Source organism: Antennarius striatus, chromosome 2 (assembly GCF_040054535.1).
Source record: "Antennarius striatus isolate MH-2024 chromosome 2, ASM4005453v1, whole genome shotgun sequence".
In the NCBI taxonomy this organism is placed as follows: domain Eukaryota; kingdom Metazoa; phylum Chordata; class Actinopteri; order Lophiiformes; family Antennariidae; genus Antennarius; species Antennarius striatus.
Window position 1 is genome coordinate 6,665,670 of NC_090777.1, and position 24,851 is coordinate 6,690,520.

Below are 24,851 nucleotides of genomic sequence, written 5' to 3' on the forward strand. Positions count from 1 at the left end.
AATCCTAGGTACATTATCAGAGTTCCTGCAAGGGAAATGCGTATATTGTTGGTTTCCATTATTATGCCACCCTATTTCTGAAGGTGTGTTATTCTGTGGTAGTACTAGTAGGATAACAATAATTGAAGAATAGGAAATTAATAGAAATATAACATGACGAAAAGCAAATGTGTTCAAATGTATCCTGTTCCAGAAGTAGGAAATATTTTTGAACACTAATACTAATTTTTCATATATATATATATATATATATATATATATATATATATCTCCCATGTGGCACACTTATTTTCTCATTTGTCCAGTGGATGTATGCATAGCAGTATACTTTAATAGTTTTATATGTTAAGAATTAAGAAGCTTTCAAAAACATCATCTCCCACAAGCTTAACCATACTATAATGGATCCAGCATTGGCAGAATAATAGAATGATAATAGACTGATGCCACCCAAGTTTCACAATAGTTTTTGTATCATTCTGATAACAAACACACATACGACACAATAAACCTGATAAACACATAACATATTATACAATTATACACATAACAATATACAGTTATACATATTATACAATTTCCTCCGGGATTAATAATAAAGTATCTATCTATCTATCTATCTATCTATCTATCTATCTATCTATCTATCTATCTATCTATCTATCTATCTATCTATCTATCTATCTATCTATCTATCTATCTATCTATCTATCTATCTATCTATCTATCTATCTATCTATCTAACCCTTATGTTGGAAGGAATTACATAATATGAATATAAAGACAAAATTTAACAATAATCACTAAATATAGTTGAGAGAGTCTACTGACTCCCAAAAGCCAGTGTAGCAGATGCTGGGTCAGAGGTGGTGTGAAATATCAGTTGTTTCTTTTCTTCTGGAAATGAGAACATTATGAAACATGGAAAGTATTAATTCATTAAATTGCTGCATTGAGCAACTTTCTTGACTCAATCAAGTTAACATAAATATTCAGTGTTTCTCAAGGACAGAAGCTATTGTTCAGCTCTCATCATTCTTCTACGGTGACCATTAAAGGCTGTAGTAGATCTGCTGGTTGTGTTCTGTGTGCTAATATTCCTCCATGATGACGAAACTTTATTTTTCCGTCGAAGTGAAAGCTTTGTTTTCTTCCTATAAGCATGCCTCCTTGGAAAACTGGGAGCACCCAGGTGCTCCATAAGCCGCTTCTGATAAACTGCATCAAACTGTTGTGCCTGAAAGATAAGAAAGTAATTAATTGATTCAAGGATATGCAGTCTGGCTGAGGTCACAAAGCTGATCAGTTAGGTCATGACATGGAAATAAACTTCTCATGAACCTCTGGTTTTATGTCAGGTATCTCACGATATAAGTGTTGAAATGTTGAAGCCAATTTCTAAGAGTGGATTCAGATCTGAGCTATAATAAAGTGTTCATTTCAGCTAATTACTTATGTACATTTTGTAAGCATCACATTTACAATTCTAAAATATGTGTGATATCATGTTCTCATTAAATGCACATGAGTTTCTATTAGCAGGTAAAGGACTTGGCTGCTTAATGACTTAGCGGCTATACACTTAGTCCACTAAGTCTTGGTCAGTTCAAGTGTATATATATATATATATATACACACACACACACACACACACACACACACACACACACACACACACACACACACACACACACACACACACACACACACACACACACACACACACACACACACACACACACACACACATCAGATCTAAACAGGGGGAAAAGGTTCTTGAATACCTTTCCTGATAATAAGTAGGTGATGTATTAGTAACAAAATGATGCCACATAATTTGATAGAAATGAAAATGAATATCCGATAGACGAGGGAAATCAAAGACACCGTAAAAATGAAATTGAAAAAAATGAATCAGAAGTCTGGTCCATTTTGCAAAAATGTCATTGTAGCAACTCAAAATGATTCTCAGTTGTTTGTGAGGCACCCACATGCCTGGCAACGTCAGGGCATGCTTCTAATGAGACGATTGATGAAGTGCTGGGGGAACCCCTCCCAGATCTGGACCAGGGCATCACTGAGCTCCTGGACAGTCTGAGGAGCAACCTGGCAGCACCAGATGGACCTAAATATACTATCCCAGAGGTGTTCTATTGGGTTTAGGTCAGGTGAATGTGGGGGCCAGTCAGTGGTATCAATTCCTTCATCCTCCAGGAACTGCCTGAATACTCTAGCCACATAAAGTCGCGCATTGTCGTGAACCTTGAGGAACACAGGTCCCATTGCACCAGCATAGGTTCTGACTGTAGGTCCAAAGATTTAATCGCGATACCTAATAGCAGGCAGAGGGGCATTATCGAACCTACAGAGGCCTGTGTGTCCTTTCAGGGATATGCCTCCCCAGACCATCACTGACCCACCACCAAACAGGTTATGCTGAGTGATGTTGCAGGCATATCATTCTCCACTGCATCTCCATCCCTTTCACTTCTGTCGCATGTGCTCAGGTTATAAAGGCTCTAATCGGTGAAGAGCACAGGGCGCCAGTGGCGTAGTTGCCAATTCTGGTCATCTATGGCAAATGCCAATCGAGCTCTATGGTGCTGGGCAGTGAGCACAGGGCCCACTACAGGACAGTATGTGTATATATATATATATATATATATATATATATATATATATATATATATATATATATATATATATATATATGTATATATATATATATATATATATATATATATATATGTGTGTGTGTGTGTGTGTGTGTGTGTGTCTGTGTGTGTGTGTGTATGTATATATATGTATATATATATGTATATATACTGTATATATATGTATGTATACATGTATGTATATACTGTCCCAAGTGCTCACTCACTCCTACGGGCAATAGGAAATAGCCAATTAACCTGAAGTGCATGTTTTTGTAGTGTGATGAAGCCGGAGAACCCCGAGGGAATCCACACAAAAACGGGGAGAACATGCAAACTTCACAGAGTGGTACTCAAACCTGCCTTGTTGTGTGAGTGATGACGGTGCCACCCACTGTGCCACCATGCCACCAAAAGAAAGTCGTAATGTGATGTCTTTTCAGCTTTCAATTTGTTTTCTGCATTTGAGATGTCACTGAACAGATGTATTAAGCAGCCCAATACATCTGTTTGCAAATATATTTGAAAACTGGAATGTTGCGAAGTTTCAACACATAAATTATAAATTAAACTCACTCTCTGGCTTACAGAGACATGCAAAGCTAACAATTGTTCTGGAAGTTGCTTTACAGATAATAAGATCGTAGATTTATGAATTTATAAGTTCTATACTTGGAATTGAGTTCTATATTTAGTATATGTTGTGTTCTTAGCCAGCTGGCTTCGAGATTCAGCATGGTCAGTGGCTCAAATCATAATGGACTTGGCTTGGGAACCAGTTAAAATCCAGTGCCGAGGTCTCATTGAGCAAGGTATCAGACCCCTAACTTCTCCCAGGGTGCTGCCACATTGCTGCCTACCACCGATTTCCATGTTGCATATTTATATCTTTTACATATATATTTTTTATTTAGACGAATTCCAGACGGCTTCAAGGAAATTCTGGTCCACCATCAGGCGTCTCAGGAGGGGGAAGCAGCACAGCATCGACACTGTGTATAGTGGGGATGGGGCGCTGCTGATCTCAACTCGGGATGTTGGGACTCGGTGGGGAGAATACTTCGAAGACCTCCTCAATTCCGGCGACATGCCTTTTCATGAAGAAGAAGAATCTGGGTTCTCTGAGACGGGGTCTTCTATCTCTGAGGTTGAGGTCACCGAGGTGGTTAAAAAGCTCATCGGTGGCAGGGCCCCGGGGGTGGATGAGATCCTCCCGGAGTTCCTAAAGGCTCTGGATGTTGTGGGGCTGTCCTGGTTGACACGCCTCTGCAACATCGCGTGGTCGTCGGGGACAGTGCCTCTGGATTGGCAGACTGGGGTGGTAGTCCCCCTTTTTAAGAAGGGGGACCGGAGGGTGTGTTCCAACTACATCACACTCCTCAGCCTCCCTAGCAAGGTCTATTCAGGGGTTTTGGAGAGGAGGGTCCGTCGGGAAGTCGAATCTCAGATTCAGGAGGAGCAGTGTAGTTTTCGTCCTGGCCGTGGAACAGTGGACCAGCTCTACACCCTCTGCAGGGTCTTTGAGGGGGCATGGGAGTTCGCCCAACCAGTCTACATATGTTTTGTGGACTTGGAGAAGGCGTTTGACCGTGTTCCTCGGGGGGTTCTGTGGGGGGTGCTTCGGGAGTATGGGATACCGAACCCCTTGATAAGGGCTGTTCGGTCCTTGTACGACCAATGTCAGAGTTTGGTCCACATTGCCGGCAGTAAATCGGATTTGTTTCCAGTGAGGGTTGGACTCCGCCAAGGCTGCCCTTTGTCACTGATTCTTTTCATAACTTTTATGGACAGAATTTCTAGGTGCAGCCGAGGCGTTGAGGCTGTCCGGTTTGGTGGCCTCAGTATTGCGTCCTTGCTTTTTGCAGATGACATGGTACTGTTGGCTTCATAAAGCCGTGATCTCCAACTCTCACTGGAGTGGTTCGCAGCAAAGTGTGAAGCGGTTGGGATTAGAATCAGCACCTCTAAATCTGAGACCATGGTCCTCAGTCGGACAAGGATGGACTGCCCTCTCCGGGTTGGGGATGAGATCCTGCCCCAAGTGGAGGATTTCAAGTATCTTGGGGTCTCGTTCACTAGTGAGGGTATGATGGAACGAGAGATCGACAGGCGGATCAGTGCAGCGTCTGAAGTGATGCGGACTCTGTATCGGTCCGTTGTGGTGAAGAAGGAACTGAGCCGAAAGGCAAAGCTCTGAATTTACCGGTCGATCTACGTTCCTGCCCTCACCTATGGTCACGAGCTGTGGGTCGTGACCGAAAGAATGAGATCCTGCATACAATCGGCCGAAATGAGTTTCCTCCGCAGGGAATCCGGGCTCTCCCTTAGAGATAGGGTGAGAAGTTTCTTCATCCGGGAGGGACTCAGAATCGAGCTGCTGCTCCTCCACATCGAGAGGAGCCAGATGAGATGGCTCGGGCATCTGGTTAGGATGCCTCCTGGACGCCTCCCTGAGGTGTTCCCGGGGACGACCCAGGACACGCTGGAGAGACTATGTCTCCCGGCTGGCCTGGGAACGCCTTGGAATTATCCCAGAGGAGCTGGAAGAAGTGGCTAGGGAGAGAGAAGTCTGGGGATCCCTGCTCAAGCTGCTGCCCCCGCGACCCAACCCCGGATAAGCGGAAGAAGATGGATGGATGGATGGACTCATCTACAAAAAAAATAATGGATGAAGAAAATATTCTATTTTGTTCATGCTGTGGTCCATTTGATTGCCCTGGAAAAGTCTAGTAGTGGAACTTTGAACCTTTGAAAGTATTCTTAGCGTAGCAATTGAACTTAAATGATGTCATAGATATCATACCATGTGTTGCTGAGCATTGGTAGTTGATACTGTGGCTGTGTTGGGGTAAGCTGTGGTGTACTGCTCATTCTTTGGCTTAGCACAGAACATTTCGAGGTGCTGAAGTTCACAGCCAGGTGATCGACAGCATTGGTCCACTATTCCCTTCCCTCTGGGTCGAGCACCGTAACCAGACCAAGTGCCTTTTCCTTGAATATAAACATGAAGTCAAATATCAAACACTTGCGTTTCAGTATCTTCCATTTTTAGAAATGCAGGCATTCAAGGTAGCAAGAGATAGTCACTGATGAAATCTTTGTGTAGAGGTTACAACAGTCACTGGGTGCTTTTGGATCAAACAAGGCTGTTTGATGACTTTGCATTGTCATGAGTTTAACCAGTCAATGTACATTGATTTCACTTTAGTCTATCATGTGTTGGAAGGATACCTATGGTGAAGTAGGAATGAATTATTTGAAAAATAATTATTATGATTCATTTCTCAAAACTGAATTCTAAGAACAATAATTGCTCCTAATTTATATAGTAAAAATTGAAGAGACTGCCTGTTCAACGTGTTCCACTGGGGAGCATGAATAATGGTAAAATGATTTGGTGACAATCCAGTCATTAAACTATTTAATTTCAAGCTAGTGTATTTTCATTATCTGATGAAAATGTTTGATGACTGCACTTAAAATGTTACTGACCTCATCACCTAAAGGCCACCAGATTTCCCTTTACTAATAGGTGAAGATCCTCTCTTCCTGACAAAGACAGTTGGCATTGAAACAATTCAATGTGAAATGTTGTCGATATTGTTTAAAAAATATACCAGAGGGTATGCATAATGTAGTTTAGTACTGCTCTCAGTAATCATTTTTAAAAATCCATGTCAAACAACTGGTCACAACATCAAATATGTCCAATAATTTGAATAGGAACAAAAATATCTCAGCTATTGTTTAAGTTTTGTTCATGACCAATTAAGCGTGGTAACACATCAGATAAACGCTGACCATGGTAACTAATGTTTCTGATTAACATAAGTGTGTATTTTTATTGTTAAATGCAACACAAAACACACAGAATACTGGACATGATGATGATGACGTAATATGACATAATACATGATGATACATGAATGGGCTGTAATCTTCTTGAACATCATTGTGAGCACTGTATTTGTGATTCAAGTGGATTAAATTGACTTTATCCAGCTTTCTTTCTGTTTAGCAGGAGGACTGTTCTACCACTGATAAGAAGAATATTACCAAAAAAAGGCTATTACATAAAGAATCTCTGTTATGGTGAGTACACTGCCATTTAGGTAGCGTATCACCACTCTGATAGCAGATGGAGAAGTTGTCCTTGGTCAATGTAGGGGAAAGATAATCAAGTGAGAGGTCCGTTGGGTATTTTCTATGTTCCCTGTGAGAGACTATGTTCTTAAATGTTTCAAATGAAATGCTTGATAGATTAAATTAAATTAGAATATTATATTGCATTAATAGTTGAGTCCATCTGTGACATATAGTGTAGAATCGTGTTGTTGTGGCTTGTCTACATGTTTTTTTTATGTGGAGCTGATAATTTCCAGAGTTACTGCATTTTCTTTGTGTGAGCACAATGACCATGAACCTATCAGTGTTGTGAACTTCTGCTAGCAGTGCTTCAGTAACTGTCAAGACAGTGTAAAATAGCCTCAATAGCATTAGGTCCTGTCAGCTTTTTTTCAGTTTAATAACTCTACATCAAGAAAAATACAATAAATCTGCTTTGCCAATTTTATCTGATATAAGTCTACCATTAACTATAGAGTTACAAAAAAGCTGATATTTTACACAGGTGTACTACACCCTACACAGGTCGATAGTGACACAGTAATACAAAGATGAAAAGTTATTCTTGCTCATATTCACACCTGCAGTCATTTTAAAGTCACAAGGTAACCTGAAGGACAAGCTAGTATAACACACCACATACCACATACAACACATATAACACATATAGCTAGAAGGGAAGCTTACCAAGGACCACGTCTGTTAAAATTCTGCAATTCTAATATCAACAGCATAGCCAGATATGTGTGAAGCATAACTGAAACAAAATAAGATTGGGCCTACAGTTGGAGTGGACCCAGATAAAATATGGCATATTGAGATGTGTAAGAAAAGAAAACATTAACAACTTCCTTGGTCATTTTCATTGACTCGTAAGGTGGTCCCTATAGTTTGTCATTGTGCAGGGTACCATTTACTTATTGGATCCTATACATGTGTTCATAACAAGGAATGACATTTAGCATTGCTTGGCCACAGAAGTGATATTAAATGTCTGAAATACAGGATCCAAACCCATGATGATGAATGATGGGGTTGTCACAAGGAGTAATGTGCTGCAAGCATTCAGACATTGCTCAACTTTTAACTTTGGCCTGGCATGGTCTTGCTGAGACACAGGCTAGCCTTAGCTAACACCTAATATTAGGATTATGTGAAAAGCATTGAGTGACCCAGTGTATTTTAATTTGACTTTTGTTTTTATGCCAACATCTAGTGTCAGTGTTCTGACTCTTCCTTTCAGTCCACATCCTCTATTCATATATGGATAATTTATTTATATTCACTTTTTGATTTGAGGAATCCCAATGATGTTGGTATTTTTTTTCTTTGCTGCTGCAATTACCTCATAGTTTTCACTTATATAGAAGGAAATTCAATTATTCACAGACAGTTTTCTGCAAAAGTGAAAACTGCTATGCTTACCTAAATATATCCCACGATCTCCACATACAAATATGAGATCACTAAGGAGATCAGAACCACATCGGAGTCTGGCTGCCTCGGAGGAGAGAGGCCAGCCGACCAGGCACAGGACAGAGTACAGCATGCACAATGGGGCAAACAGCACCTAAGAAAGGTTACACAACATGAATACATAACTCTATAAAATAACAAACTCACCAAAATAAAACACATACCCCAACAGACCACTTTAATAGAATCAAGTGTTATCCACAATAAAATCCCTAGAACCAGGTTTTAACTTTGTAACAGTGAACCTTTTAATGTGGTAGATCTTGAAAAATATACCTCCTTGATAAAGGTAATTTAAGTCATTAAAGGTCTCCCATGTGTCTCATTTTAAGACAATCATGAAGGGAGATCATACTGTATTTATTTATACAGAAAGAAACACAATTGTGGCAAGACGAAAAAAAATATTGAACTGTTAAAATTGCCTTGGTGGGCAGCTGCTGGGTGGGGGGGTGGGGTGAATCATGCTTCAATTTTAGGACATCCTTGGCAGTAATTGAACCATGTTGGTCTGTCAATCCAATCATTTGACAATATAATTTTGTAATCTGATTTATGAGCAGGAAATCCCTTGATTGAATAAAAAAAATACAGCAAAATAGACTTTTTTTTGCGAGGTGTTTCTATGGTTGTTTTAGTTTTTTGTATTATTCATGCTTAAATGTGAGTTTGGTTCACAAATGGATTCATTTTGGTAAAGCTAATCAGTAATTAATTTATGCTTCCATACGTAAACAATTTTTCCATATTCCAATTAATTAAAACCAAGCAACATACAAACAAATGATTTAAATAAATTATTAATTTACATTTACGGATTAGTTCCCTTTCAGGATCCTAGATATTTACATAAGAATCTATTACAAAATATAACATTATAACGATGCAGAGAATATAAAATATTTGTCAGAGACCAAGTGCTTTACAATAAGTAGCAAGAAATAATAAACAACAAATTGCTACCTGCACTGCAAAACTGCATCAGCAACTTTTTCTGAGTTCCACCACTGACAAACAAACTGAGTGAATTCTTACCTTCATTGACTGCGGTCTAGCAGAATGGCAGCATGAGGAGCACATCCTGTCTGTGAGGACTGGCTTCAGGAGGACTGCAGTCTTATAGGCAGGCAGCAGGAGTGGGTGGTGGTGGTTGACCGTTACCACAGCGCCAGCATTTTTTCCCTGAATGTTCTTCCAAGTCAGATCTCATTCAGAAGTCCTGTCACTTGTTTTAACGTATTGTCATCTGTCATCTGAATGTAAGATTTTATTATTATTATTATTATTATTATTATTATTATTATTATTATTATTATTATTATTATTATTACTAGTAGTACTAGTAGTAGTAGTAGTAGTAGTAGTAGCAGGGCTTTGAACCGGTTCATGGAACCAAAACCGGAAACTTTTGGCATTTTGTCAGGAACGAAAAGGAAACCGAAAACTTTATATTTTTTAATGTTCCGGAACAGAATCGGAATAGAAAATAATTGTAAACTGGTTAATACTGGGGATTTTTCGTTCTTGAAAAAAATATTTGACCTCATGTTTCACTTCCTGTCATTCACTGGATGTGGGATGAGAGCAGAGAGAAGTAGCGGCTATCAGCAGCTGTTAAGAAAAGGGAAGTCTCCCAGTCACAATTTTATCATAACAGGTAAACACTGCAGTATTTCAATCTTAAAAATGTATGATTTAGACATTAACTCATTGGCTGCAGTCATTTTCAGAGCAGTGTGTCCCCGTACTGCCAGCGCTTTGTAGCAATATTGAGCTATGGGAGAAGGACAATGAAGATCTGTTGTTCAGCAACAAATGACATGGTGGAAGTTATTCTTGTCTTATTTCATGTAGTGTCCAAGTAGGAGGCATAAGCCTTAACTACAGTGATATAACTTGCATAAAGCAGTGGTGTAGTGCTGTGGTACTGTTTACTGTAGGGTAGGGATATATCTATAATTATAGTCTATAGTATATAAACTAATTGCTTTAGCTGCCAATTTAAAAGTCCTTAAGTTACCATATTGTGCGCACCATTCGGGCTCATTGTGTAAAGAGGCACAGTCTAAATTATGAAGTTTATTTCTGTACTTTAACTGGACATACCGCGCACCTTATTGTTTGGTGCATACTAGCTAACAGAAGTAAAAAGGTGACTGTGGTTGAACTGTGTTGTACTACGCATTTAAATAAAAAAACAAAACAAAAAACACCAACATTATTTTTTAAATATGCTTTTATTTTGTTTATTTTTTTTATAAATCTGTGCTAAATCCTTCGGAGTCCTCATCTTCGATCTGCATTGAATAGCTCGGCAATGTCACTATCGCTGACCATCACGTTTCTGGGTGGCTATCCGGTAATGATACCGGCTTTTGCAAAACATCGGACAAAAGTTGAAGCAGACATGTTAGTCCAGGATCCACAATCCACGCACATATTGTGGTGTAACTCGCTCGGCACTGCCTTCAGTCCTGGTAAATGTGTGTTCATGTCTCTCATCCATCGCTCTACAACGCATGCAGCTTAACTTTAAAGGCTTTGTTTACACAAATGCCCAGTGGTTGGAGTTCTTTCGTTAATCCGCCCAGGATGATGGCAAGCTCCGAATTCAGCCACTTGACGTGGTTTTTTGCAGAAGCGGTGGTGTGGGCGTGCATGGAGTCACAGATCAAGAGAGATGGCGAAGCGTGAAAAAAGCCACCCAGTCTTTTTACGTGTACCGGAACAACCGGAACTGATAGCCTGGAGTTTAAAGTTTGCGTCGTAAGCATGTCTCTTCACTGACATCATAGTCGGGGGTCTTTAGCAAAACAAATGTGGTTATGCAGCATACCTGCGGTACAGTACCGGCATACACTGTACTGCATACCGGGTACCTACCGGATGTGTAACAGACGTAGCCTCGCGTCTTGTTCTCTAATTGGTCGACCGCTGCCGGCGTACGTAGTGACGTATTATGTCTTATATTGGTGGAAAATGGTCGATCTGGCGAAGCGCTGACTAAAATCAGACCAAAACATTTTCAGAGATTTTGGAACTCAGTGTACACAAAAGACACTTAATGTTGATTTTTGAGAAATTTTAAGGTTTTTAAGCACGTCTTATGGTGCGCAAAATACGGCACCTACATAATTATATTTACAAGGTACGTTATGAACCGGTTCAGGAACTTTATTTTTTTGTTCTAAGCGGTTCAGGAACGTCTGTTTATGGGTGGAACGGAAAGCCGGAAACGTTACAATTCTGTTTCTGTTTGGAACGTACCGATTGGCAAAAAATTCTGGGTCAAAGCCCTGAGCAGTAGTGGTATGTTAACCAAATTTTAATGAATAGTATGAGACCCATCTAAACCTACTACTACAGTAAATCAATCTCAACTTTCATCAAGTTTTAAATTAAATTTGAGTTTTTTAGTAAATTTGGGTTACACCGTACTGAGTTACATTTTTCTTGATTTTGGTAATTTCATAATGTTCAAACATGTCACAGTGTTAACTTTCTAAGGACAATACTGCAATAGTGTTGTGTTAAGAAGCTGTATTTTTGCAGCAAGAAATTTCACCTGACCCCATCGATATAGAGATGTGTAAATGTGAATTTTCCTTGGACTGAGGATATTTTTTCTCTATTTGAACATTTTCTTCAGAATAGATTACGGATTAACATTGATAGACTGAATTAAATATGATTTATAGTACTTGGCAGGTAGCCATTTTCAAGAAGGGCTTCTTGTATGAATGAGAATTCCCCCAAAATATACCATACCAATGTAGACCAAAACCAGCCAAGTTAGGAGAGAAGAATAAAGTATTATTAAGAAATCAAGCTGAAGGAAAATTATAGGCAAATGAGAGTAGTACATATATACAGAACAAAAATAAAATGTTGAGGTGCATGGTGACACAGAATGATAAAGGGATGTTTGGCTGACAGGTGCAAGAGAGGTGCCAGTTTATTGCAGGGGTGACACTATTATTTGCAGAGGAAACCATGTTTGAGCAGGGACAGATGAATGATGCTCAAAAGAGGAAAGAGAAATCTCAGAAAGAGAATATGGAAATATGAGAATATGAATGACATGAACACCAGTTGAATGCATGAAATACACAAAGTGTATAAGCTCTGAAACCGCAGCCAGCACTGAGATGGTAACAGGGTAGATGTAGGAGGAGCAAGCAAGAGACGCCCCTTTACTTAGTTGCATGAGAGACGGTTTGTATTGATGTAGAAGTTGAATATGTCTGTTCTAAAGGAATGACCTGAATACCACTAAGGTGATAAATAGCATATCAACACCTGAAGAGAACTCTTGGATGAGAGGTGAAATGTCTTCAAGCTTACCTTACAATTCCAGTCTGTGTGGGTTCTCTCCAGGTTCTCCAGCTTCCTCCCACCTCCAAAAACATGAGCTTCTACTTAATTGGCCAGTCCCCAATTGCCCATAGGTGTGAGTGTGTGCGGGTGTGTTTGCTGTATATGTATATATGTGGCTTTGTGGTGCACTGGCATCACGCCCGGAGTTTAACCTGCCTCATGCTCCATATTTAGTAGTATACAGTACAGTATACACTACAGTATAGTATGCTTAAAACATTCCTTGTTTAGTATGCTTAAAACAAAGCCTGTCCTCGTCCTTAATATTTCTCATCCTGGAGTTTACCATGGACCAATTACCTGATGTTATAGTAGTTCAACACCTACGAAAAAAACCCCAAAACATTGTCAAAACCATTATTATTATGACTACTATTAAAATCACCATTACGAGGTAAGATAGTTTCAGAAATAATTAATATGGCACAGTTGTCCAGTACGCTTCAAGTTTTGACAATTTTTTGTTGTTTTGTTTTTTTCTCAATTTTTTAATTTAGTGTAATTTTGTAATCCCCAAAGGGAAATTAAGAGCTCACTCTAGTTTGAACAAACACATGAATACATATGTTAGGATGTACAGGCCCCTGCAATGCACACAAACACACACAAGGGGGACTGAAAGGAGAGGTAGAGTAGCGGGCAGCTGCTACATGGTGTGCCCCAAATGAGCAACTTTTTGTAAAGGGGGAGCGCGCCTTGCTCAAGGGTGCCTCGGCAGTGCTCTGGAGGTGAGCTGACACTGTCAGCTCATATTCCAGGCGGCTGGGCGGGAGCAGGAATCGAACCGCCGGTCTTAGGAACATTGGACTACCTGCTCTACCACTCCGCTGTTTTTATCACTGAGCCACTGCTGCCCCTTTACAGCTGTACATTGACAGCCATTGTACAGTACAACAGAGTGGAGCTGCTGACAGTTGCAGACTGCATCTCTGGATAATTTACAGTTTACAATCAGAAGTGGGACTTCATAAACCCAGGGGGACCGCGTTCTCCATTGAGCAGATGCCCCACTGAAATGGCACAGAGAGAGAAACATAGAAAGCAGAAGAGAGGCAAGAGGGGCGGGCTACAAGCTAAGGTAAAAAGTAACCCTTACAACCCTAACTGGTGTTTTATAATTTAAAAACATTCAGAATACCATTTGAGAAGTCACTGCTTCTCAAATGGTAGTAATGTTTTGTTGGTTTAAATTTTATAAATCAAATACATTATAAAAAGGTAAATATTTTACCAATGGCAGATGATGGCTAATGTATTTGGCCATAAGTTAAGTGATCAGCTCTCTGTGACCTGCTACAGCGGATGAAATGGCAGAAAATTAATGAATGAATGATATACAAATGTTTACCATGTCAGCACCTTAGCCGTGACCTGAGTCTTTTCCATTCTTTTACTGAAAGGTTTTCACCTATTTGATATGGACAAGATGGATTCAAACTCCACCCTGTGGTGAAATTTATATAATACCTCTACAGACACTATGCACTGTGTAACTATTTCTTCCACGATGACTGATTTCAAGTGCATACATAATGTTTTATCAATTAGTACATAAATTAGGAACAAAAACAAATACATATGTAAGAGATGTCATTATTTAGAAGACGCTATTCTGTAATGATAAAACAACAATATTAACACAAAAAAAACACATTATAATTTTTCCATCTTTCTGCAGCATTAAGACCAATCCCAATGATCCCCTTTTGCCTTACCATTTGTCCCTACCCTGCCATTTGGCGATTCCTGTCAGTTTGCCCAATTTCTTCAGAGGACCCAGGGGTAATGGTCATCTGGGCCTTCAGATGGCCCTTCAAATGGCTTTTCCCTTCAAGGGTTCGCTGTGGCAATCTCTGAAGGGAAAAGCAGAAAGAAGAAGACTAAAAGTGTTAGAAGGTACACAGAAAATCCTAGAAAACAGACACGATACAAATGAAAGATGGCCACCATTCCAGTAAAAGAAGAGCATTAATGGATAGATAGTATCTATCTGTTAGATAGACGGATGGAGGGAGGGAGCAAAGTAGGTAGGTAGACAGACAGACATGCTAATAGATGTGCGATTTACATGTTCCCTTTTGAGAAGGGAATTTACGTTGTTGTTCCCCGAAGGGGAATTGTATTTCCTATATACATAATATATATATATATATTATGTATATATGTATATATTGTATATATGTATATATACATATATATAATTGTATTACTATATATATTCATATATATATATACACTGTATATATACTGTATATATACTGTATATACAGTATACTGTATATATACACACACACACACACACACGTGTGTGTGTGTGTGTGTGTGTGTGTGTGTGTGTGTGTGTGTGTGTGTGTGTGTGTGTAAAATGTCCCTTTCACCCTTGCAGAGTGGTATCTGTGTGTCATCCTCAAGCTCGGGTCCTCTACCAGAGGCCTGGGAGTCTGAAGGTTCTCCACAGTATCTTAGTTGTTCCTAGGACTGCACTCTTCTGGACTGAGGCTTCAGATGTTGTTCCAGGAATCTGCTGGAGCCACTCTTCCAGTTTGGGGATCACTGCCCCTAGTGCTCCTACTACCACGGGGACCACATTAACCTTGATCTTCTACATACAGTATGTTCCAGCTGTTCTCTCAACCCTTGATACTTCTCAAACTTTTCGTGTTCCTTCTTCCTGATGTTGGTCTCACCACATCTATCACCACTGCTCTCTTCTACTCTTTGTCCATCACCAATATGTCCGGTTGGTTAGCCAGCAGCTGTTTGTCAGTCTGGAAGCTGAAGTCCCACAAGATCTTAGCATTGTTCTCAACCAGCTTCGGTGGACATTGGGACATACCAACATATATATAATACATCATTTAAGCATCCTGTTGGGTTTGTCGGTCTGTTAAAGCTCTTTGAAATGTCTGTGTAAGTGATTAAGCACTATACAAATAAAGGTCCCCCGGGATTAATAAAGTATCTATCTATCTATCTATCTATCTATCTATCTATCTATCTATCTATCTATCTATCTATCTATCTATCTATCTATCTATCTATCTATCTATCTATCTATCTATCTAAATTTACTTTTTTTCTTTTTACTTAAACAGATATGATGCTATTAATAAAAACATTAAAATGAACAATTTGTTTAGTTTTTATATTGTATTGTTGCCAAAACTCAATCCTAGCGTACATTTCTACCGTATATTCTGTTATTACTTTTGGGGATAGTAATTATCACCATGAGTACATGAGTGGTGTTTTGTCTGGCTTCTGGAGTCGTGACTCTTGCAATATTTTGCTGTGCTTAATGCTCTCATCTCTGCTGTCTACCTCATGTTACTAATGTCACTTGCATTCACAATATAATCTCTGCTATTAGAACCACATTATATTTGTCCCATGACCTCACAGTCCCTGATGTGCCATGTCTGAACAATTGACATCCATGATGAGAAGAGGGGCCAGGACAGACTTGTGTAGAATGAGGTTGATTGACCTTAAAAACAATGTTCTTTGTTCTGATCTTATAACATAATAAAAACATTCTGCAATGATGTAAGACGATGATGTGGAGAAGAGCCTAAACTGTTGTTTGACTATCTGATATGATCTGGTATTTCAACAAGCATTCTATGATTTATCTTTTTTGAACAGACACAATGACACATTAACATGTGGAACAAGGACTTTGTGATTAGTTCTGCTCAAACATGTCCAGGTCGTGTAGCTTTGAATGTCGTTCTGATCCAGTCTGTCTATTATGAGATATGACAACAAAAGATGAGTGACAGGCAAGAAAGCACCAGTCTGAGAGGTCTAAAACTAGTTTTTGAATTGGAAAAATTGTAATTAGTGGCAGTTAGACGTAGCATGGCAATGTTATGGTGAATCATTAGTATCAATATTTGTAGTTTGTCTTTTTTAAATTTGTGTAATTCATCAAAGATAAACTATTTTGCTCGTTTAGAGATGTAGCAAAAATCTTAGAGGGATCTAAAATATGTAGCAATTGTTAGTACGCCTCAAAGATCACAAACTTTATGCAGTAATATCACATTAATTTCCAAAAGATGATATGAAGTGATGACTCTCAACTAAAAATATCTATATTCTCACTAATTTCACTCCACTCGCAACGCTTAAGGTTGAGAAAACAAACAAATGTTCTCAGCCAGTTAACACAGTCACAGGTGGCAGTAAGTTGGTCATACGCAACCATAAAATACAAACATATACATGAGATTTGTTAAACTAGTTACAACACAGATCTCACCACACAGTGTACAACCACACAGTCGGAGGTCTGATGATACGACAACAAAGTTGATCATCAACCTCCGGCCTAGGGTGTCAGGGTGCCATGTGCTCTTATGGACAGCCCTGTGGTTGAACAAGCTTTTTGTTATGGATTAACTGTGACTAGCACAGAAGTCCAATAACAGAACACCACTCTTGTTCAGATCATCCCAATCACCCCATTCCAGGTCTCACTGTAATAGCCCACGTGAGCGTTGAAGTCCCAAAGGAGAAAAACGGAGTCCCCAGTAAGAGCACTACACAGTAGCCCTCCCAGGGACTCCCGAGAAGGCCAGGTATTCCGCATTTCTGTTTGACCCATAGGCTGAAACAACAGTGAGAGACCTGTCCCCAAACTGAAGGCGCAAGAATGCGACCCTCTTGTTCACTGGGGTGAACTCCAACATATGACAAGTGGGCTGTGGGGCCATAAGCAAGCCCACACCAGCCCGCTGCCTCTCACCTTGGGAAACACCAGATAAGTGGACAGTCCAGCCCCTCTCAAGGGCTTGGGTTCCAGAGCCCAAGCTGTGGGTGGAGGTGAGCCTGACTATATCTAGTTGGTACCTCTCAACCTTCCTCACAAGCTCTGGTTCCTTTCTCCCCAGCGAGGTGACATTCCATGTCCCTAGAGCTAGACTCTTTATCTGGGGATTGGGTCGTCGAGCCCCCTTGCTGATAACTGCCACCCAATGCACACTGCACACGTCCCCTACGGTTTCCTTGGCAGGTGGTGAGTCCACTGGAGATTGGTCTCACGTCATCCTTTGGGGCTGAACCCGTCCAGGCCTCGTGGGCAGAGCCCCAACCCCGGGCCTGGCTCCAGGGTGGAGCCCTGCTTGTGTCATAGTGGGCTACGTCACAGTCCTTGTTATTTTACTTAGGTACATAGGTTTTTTGTTACTGCTCTTAGTCTGGCCCGTCACCCGGGACCTGTTTGCCCAGGGAGACCCTAGAAGGAGCATAAAGCCCCTGACAACATAGCTCCTGGGATCATTCAGGCACTCAAACTCCCCCACCACGATAAGGTGGCAGCTCTCGGGGGGGACAATTATTATTATTATTATTATTATTATTGTTATTATTATTACTGAGATAGTCAGAAAAGCAAGACTGAGATGGTTTGGACATGTCCAGAGGAGAGATAGTGAACATATTTTAACTGCCAGGCAGTGTAAGAGGACACTACATCCATATTGTCCTCTTTCACTATGGATGTAGTGAAAGAGAACATGAAGGTAGTTGGCGTGAGAGAAGAGGATGCAGAAGACAAAGTTAAATGGAGGCAACTGATTCGCTGTGGCGAACCCTAACGGGAAAAACCGAAAGGAGAATATTAATATTATTATTATTATTATTATTATTATTATTATTATTATTATATAAATGTCAATTGAAAATGGTGAAATTTTTTACGTATTATACAAAAATAGATTAATTAGTACTCAATAAATTTTAATCAGTATAGATACCTGTATTTAACAACCCTTGGCATGCAATATTCTATATCCTTCGATATATTTTCTTAAATCAGGCTGCTTGGAATATTCAAGACACAAGTTTTTTTTAAAAAATTGAATACATTTGAAGGCCCTTGACTTGGAAAAATAAATAAGAGCAAACTGATATGAGACTGGTAATTATGTAACAGAGTACAGAACAGAAGATTACATGGCTAATGTGACCTACTCCAATTTGTGAAGATAATCAGACAATAAACAATGATACACAATGTGATTTTTTTAAAACTATGGACCAATGAAGAAAATGAAAGAATTGCTTTGATTAGACCAATTATAATGTGATTATCTAACATGTCTGTTGCCATGATTAAGCGCCATATAAATAAAACTTAATTGATTTTTTTTTTTAAATAGAAAAAGTCTAATTCATTCTACGTGGAGACACAAGTAGATTTTTTTAAGCAGTGGCATTCTTTATACAATATTTTGCAGATTTACAAAAACTTCCATGATCTTTCTTTTTCAATCATATAGGTGTAGCATGTCAAGGGCATGTATATCAATATGTCAATTATAGGGCAATTTTAACCCTTCAACTAAGGGCCCCTGATTTTCAGGTTTTGCCATTTGCAACAAGTATACCATCCTGTGGCTGTTCAGTAACAAACCACCAATGAACTGTCCGTCAATGTATTTTAATTCTTTAATTATGTTACTGCTGGAATTTATCTTTTTTATTATAATCATTATATCTATTTTTATTTATTATTTTTATTATTATTAATTTATCTATTATTTTTCAATTTTTGTTGTTGTGTATTTGTATACAGTATTTGTGTGATAGGCTCACATTTATCTTCCTTATAATTTGTGTTACTGTAATGAATTTGTGAGCCTGTTATGTCAAGGGAAGAGGAATGGGCATTTTTATCCTGATTTAAATCTGTATTGTATAACTCTCTTTTCATAACCTGAAAATGAATTAAAAAAAAGAGGAACCACTACCCCAGTCTGCCACTCTGTTGGTACTGTCCCAGACTTCCATGCAATGTTAACACTAGAACTCCAAAGGCAGTCGTTTTGACTGCTTTCAAAATTTGCAATGTCATAACTTGTTTTTGTGGGCACAGTGGCGCACTGGGTAGTGCTGTCATTGCACTGCAAGGTGGTCCCAGGTTCTCATCCTGCTATGGAGTTTTGCATGTTCCCCCCGTGTCTCCGTGGGTTCACTGCGGGCTCTCTCCGGATTCTCGGGCTACCTCCCACCTTCAAAAAACAAGCGCTTAAGGTTAATTGGCCGTTCCAAATTGTCTGTAGGTGTGATTGTGTGCATGCATGCTTGTCTGCGCCTCTCTGTGGCTTTGCTGTGCTCTGGCGCCGCACCAGGAGTTTCCCCCGCCTCACGCCCTCAGTCAGCTGGGAGAAGCTCCAGCTCCCCATGACCTGCCGCAACAGATGGAATGGTAGAAGATGAATGAATAACTTGGTTTTAAAAAAAACTATGTATCAATAGGACCCTAATTTTTCCTAAATGTATGTATATTTTATTCCAACATTGTTTGATCATTAGAATTTCAAAACAAAAAAGAGACCACAGTATTACTGCCTAGAATTCCTGTAGGCAATCATTTTGACTTGGACATTGTATATAATTTGGATTATCATTAAATATCCAGGAATAAATTGGTGGAACAAGGAAAAACACATCAGGACACTACATTAAAACTATAATGATTGAGTGTTTTATTTATTTAATTGACACAACATAGCTTCTCTGCTATTAAAGGTCAGGTTAAGAATATCATGAAACACCACCAATGGCCATCTTCATGTAGCAGCTTTCAATGAGTATTTCCTCCCCATTTGATCAAACACATCTACTCCAGCCTTGGTTCTGTTGTAGTAGGTATCAGTCTCCAGTGTAGCCTCATGGCCACTTGTGATGTTGACAGCTGTATGGATTTTTATTAGAATAGAGGCATTTTTCCTTGGTTAGCATGGATAGATTGTTAGCGTTGCACTGTCACATTTCAGCACCTCTTTAGTGTGCAGGGCCCTTTGCTCCTCTACATATGGAGGAAGCTCTTGTCTACTCTTATTTATTGGACCAATCAGGCTGGTTTTCTGGGCCTTTTGTAACTTGGAAAGTTCAAGAGAAGTAAAGAAGTTGTCATTGGTGATATTTCCTCCCCTCAACACAAGTTACCTGCGTTGAATGGGGGAAATATCAGTGTTAGTGAGCCATAAGTAAAACAACTTGGCATCGTAATATCAGTGTGTCCAGCCAGAACCTCTGAAGAGATAATATTCCTTGGCTGGCCGAGGAACACCTAGTTTCCTACCGGCAGCTTTTGGAGGTCTAGCTGATGGTTTATGCAGCATTAGAGTTTGACCAGCATTCCTGTCTATCTGCTCCTGATGGTGCAGATGAGCCATTTTTCCATGGTCCTGTGCCTCTCTCCATGAGTTGTAGCTCCAGGTTTGTCCTTTGTCGCGGGCAGCCACAAAGACATCAGCGAGCTTTGCTGCCTCTGTCGCTGAAAAATGGCCGCGTTCCTGGATCCAAACCTGGAGTTCAGGTTACAACATTCTCAAAAATTGTTCCAAAATAATGATCTCACCTATCTCTTGAGTGTTTTTATCTTCTGGCTGAATCCACTTCCCATAGAGTTCGTTTAACCTGGCATACAGCTCCCGAGGGTTTTCCTCAGGGTTGACTTCCAGGGATCTGAATCTTTGCAAGTCTCAGGGTTAACATTATATTTGGACAGGATGGCAGTTTTAACTTTGTCATAATCTACAGAGTCATCAATGTCCATGTGCACATATGCGCCTCTAGCTTTTCCAGTTAGCAAGGGTATTAAGTGAAAAACCCAGTCTGACCTCTGCCAACAGTATGCTGCAGCCATAGGTTCAAATGTTATTAAATGTTCAATGTCATCATCCTCAGTTAACCTTTCTATCCTGGGCGGTATTTGTGGTGTTGGCAGAAACATAGGTGGAATGGCTGGGTTGGTAATAGTTAACCTAGCTTGGGCCTGATGAGCAGAGGTGGAGGGGAGAGTCTCAGACTCTAATGGATCAGGGCTAGCACCTGGAGTTTCTGGTGGTGATGTCCAGACCTGAATCTCTGACTGTAAAAGTTTAAACTGGTGCTGAAGGGCTTTAAAACGTTGTTCTTGTCGTGCATTTACCTCACCCTGTTTTGCGTCTCAGACTTCCTGTTGACCCAAATGAGTACGCAGCATAGCCACCAGATCAGACATAGTTGGCTCCTCATCCTCTCCTTCAGTACTTTCCACCACTCCTGGGGCTCCATTTTCCTCCTCATCACCATTTTGTTGAGCAGGTCCTTTTTTTCTTTCAACTTTGGTGCACCATGGTGCATTTTCTTTTGCTCAAAAAAAATCCTGTGTCCAACACTGCATGGATCCCACTTCTGACACCAATTGTGAGGGACCAAGCAGTAAGGCAGCAGGACACAGGAGATTTTAGGTCCCAACACAGGCTTTTTCTTTTAATTTTCCAAAAAGCAAAACAACTAACAAAAAGAGTTTGACCAAATGCAGCAGTAAAAGAGGTCAACTAAATATAATCAAACTAACAGAACTCAGAACCGAAGCGAAAGAATGGACACAACAGAACAAACTGACCTCCCAAACAATCAAACAGATGAACTTAATTACTAGTTAAGCCAAACTAAGAATTAACAGAGGGGGAAAGTAAAATGGCCACTACATACCTAACCGGCCAAAAACTCAATGTAAATCCCCAGATACCCCCCATGACACAGCAGGCTATGGTATAGTCCAATAAGGTTGGCAGCAGCCTATCATAGCCCTCGGCCACACCTTTGCTACACCAGGAAATAAAACTCCAAGTAACTCAAAAGAAAAGAAACAAATGTTAATACAAACATAATTTGAACTGTCAGTGTCCAGGCGTAATACTGGAAAATATGAACCGAAACAGTGTATAAAATGATGCTTAATATTGAGGCTTGTGACTGCAAAATAAAAATGTACTAGTGATGAGGTGTGGCTGTTACCATGTGTGGCTGGCCATCACACTGGGACAGAGGTTCACGTTCCAGCAGGACAACGACCCTAAACATAAAGCCAGGTCTACAATGGAATGGTTTAAAACAAAACATATACATGTGTTAGAATGGTCAAGTCAAAATCCTGACCTAAATCCAATTGAGAATCTGTGGCAAGATCTGAAAACTGCCGTTCACAAACGTTCTCCATCTAATCTGACTGAGCTTGAGCTGTTTCGCAAGGAAGAATGGGCACAAATTTCAGTCTCTTGATGTGCAAAGCTGGTAGAGACATACCCCAAAAGACTTGCAGCTGTAATTGCAGAAAAAGGCGGTTCCACAAAGTATTGACTAAAGGGGCTGAATACTTTTGCACACTGTACTGTTCAGTTTTCTATTTGTAATTTTTTTTAAAATCATGTATACTTTTCTACTTCACAATTGTGAGCCACTTTGTGTTGGTCTTTCACATAAAATTCCAATGAAATATATTTATATTTGTGGTTGCAACGTGATAAAATGTGGAAAAGTTCAAGTGGGCTGAATACTTTTGCAAACCACTGTATGGGTAAGCGCGTGCTAGCCACTGAAAAAAACTAATCATCTTACCCATTTAAAGGACAACCTCTTCAAAACTGAATATTTCCTCATTCTTCACAACTTGAGTTAAATATGAGTTAGTAATTGAGTTATTGCATCGTACATGTTGATATTGCTCAAATGAACCGACTCAAGCGCGGACGTGACACTAATATAAATAGGCATGCCTCCTGTTTTAGTTGACAAACAATGACAGCGGAAATACTATTTGCATCATTCGTTGTTGTTTTTCTTTCTTTGTCCGTGTCATGAATGCAACACACTGGAGGACCACCTGGGCTCGCTGTATGCTCGCCTGGCCTCTGTAGTTGGCAGGTCGGTGGTGCGCGTACACCACGCTCGTGTGTACGGAAATGGTGTCGACGAACTACGGCTGCTGTTTTGCCGAGAAAAAATATTTGAGATTACTATACAGCAGTGGGTTTTTGGAGATAAGCAGAAATGAGTGAAACAGTCACGAGAAGAAGGAAGCAGCCTGGACAAATGAAGTTAAAGAGTAGATTGAGTGAGTATTTGGACTGATAGAGCTGATGATATTCTAGAGTTTGTTTGGTTAACGAAATCTACTTAGATTTCATACTAAAATTGAAAGCCTGCGAACAAACCGTAATCCATCATGATTTTAAAAACTAAAAAAAAAAAAACCCCAAACAAACACTGAACGGGTCTTTGTTCATCGACAAACGAGTACAGTACGTCTCGGGACCAGTCTCTAACAGGTTGCATATCCGGGTATCATGAAGTCACACTTCACACTGCCAGACTTTTTTCCCCTTCTTTTTTCTCAGAACTACGTTATATGAAAATGCTGAACTGGATGATGGAGTTAAATGATTTGCGTTACAGTCCAGTGAGGTGTTTATCACAAACGATTGAGAAGAAAGCGTCACGTTTAACTGTATTTCAGGGGGGCAGGTGTGGGATATTGTGCCTCAGTATCTCTTAACGGATCGTTAGATGTCAATCTGTCATACACATGTCTACATTTTTGAAGTTGACAAAGTCTACAAATATAAAGAAATAAATGGGCAGATTGTATTGTAAATGTCTTGGTTGGATGTTTTCATACTGAAATATATCATAGGCAGTTGTTTGGTCCTTGTGAATGTTCATTCCTTTTTTCCCCGTCTGAGAATTGACTGTGTTGTAACATGTTCAAGAGCCCCGGAGCATGAGGCGGTCGAACAGGACTGCTATTTACACTTCGTCATAACTGAACACGAGTAGTAGAGGTAAAGCTAGTCAGAGGTAAAGTGTGATTACCGAAAGGGACTACGACCTAAATAGTTTTTACAGGACATTTTTTAAGTGTCTCTGTGACAATTGACTTCAAATATTACAGTACCATTATTCCTAAAATTGATCAAATAGTCTGTCCAACCACAAGATATTGTTACATTTTAAAGTTTGAGTGATTGTTATCGGGGACCGGGTGTGTCAAGTTCAAAGTCAAGTGGACTTGTAAGAAAGGTTTTAAGATTTTATGTCTACGAACCAAGAGGGTTCTGTAGTTCAACAGTTCGATGAGAGTCAAAAGTATTCGTCCCTTTATTACAAGTCTAGTTGACTTTGTAAAGTGCAGAAATAGACAGTTAAGTTAGATTAAAACACATTAATTAATAAAATAAGTTAAAACATTTTTTAAAAGGTGATTCATTTGAGATTAGACGGATAAATGATATTGTATCAAGCCAGTTAAGGGCTTCACTTGCTTTCCTCTTTGCATCAGTAAGAAGTGACTTACCCAACTGCCTGTATAGTTAAAGATCAATTATTGTTTTGTCCCCTGGTTTGGATAGGTCCACCAACTGGAAATCTACCTTAACGTAA

At 39.7% G+C, this 24,851-nt stretch overlaps 2 protein-coding genes across 3 annotated transcripts in view; one reads left to right on the forward strand and one right to left on the reverse strand.

The window, feature by feature from the left end:
• Positions 1-877: 877 nt before the first annotated feature.
• On the reverse strand, positions 878-9,335 carry igf3 (insulin-like growth factor 3). Its single transcript, XM_068343287.1, has 4 exons — positions 9,291-9,335; positions 8,205-8,349; positions 5,458-5,645; positions 878-1,237 (listed from the first exon to the last, which is right to left on the reverse strand). Exons 1-4 carry the CDS (start codon positions 9,333-9,335, stop codon positions 1,016-1,018), a joined length of 600 nt encoding a protein of 199 aa, XP_068199388.1. The 3' UTR covers positions 878-1,015.
• Positions 9,336-23,342: 14,007 nt separating this feature from the next.
• Positions 23,343-24,851, forward strand: part of dennd2da (DENN/MADD domain containing 2Da) — a 97,712-nt gene continuing 96,203 nt past the window's right edge. For both annotated transcript variants that reach the window (XM_068326507.1, XM_068326498.1), the window contains exon 1: positions 23,343-23,526. In XM_068326507.1, the coding sequence (XP_068182608.1) occupies positions 23,463-23,526 (64 nt within the window). In that variant the 5' untranslated portion in view covers positions 23,343-23,462. The remainder of the gene's footprint in view (positions 23,527-24,851) is intronic.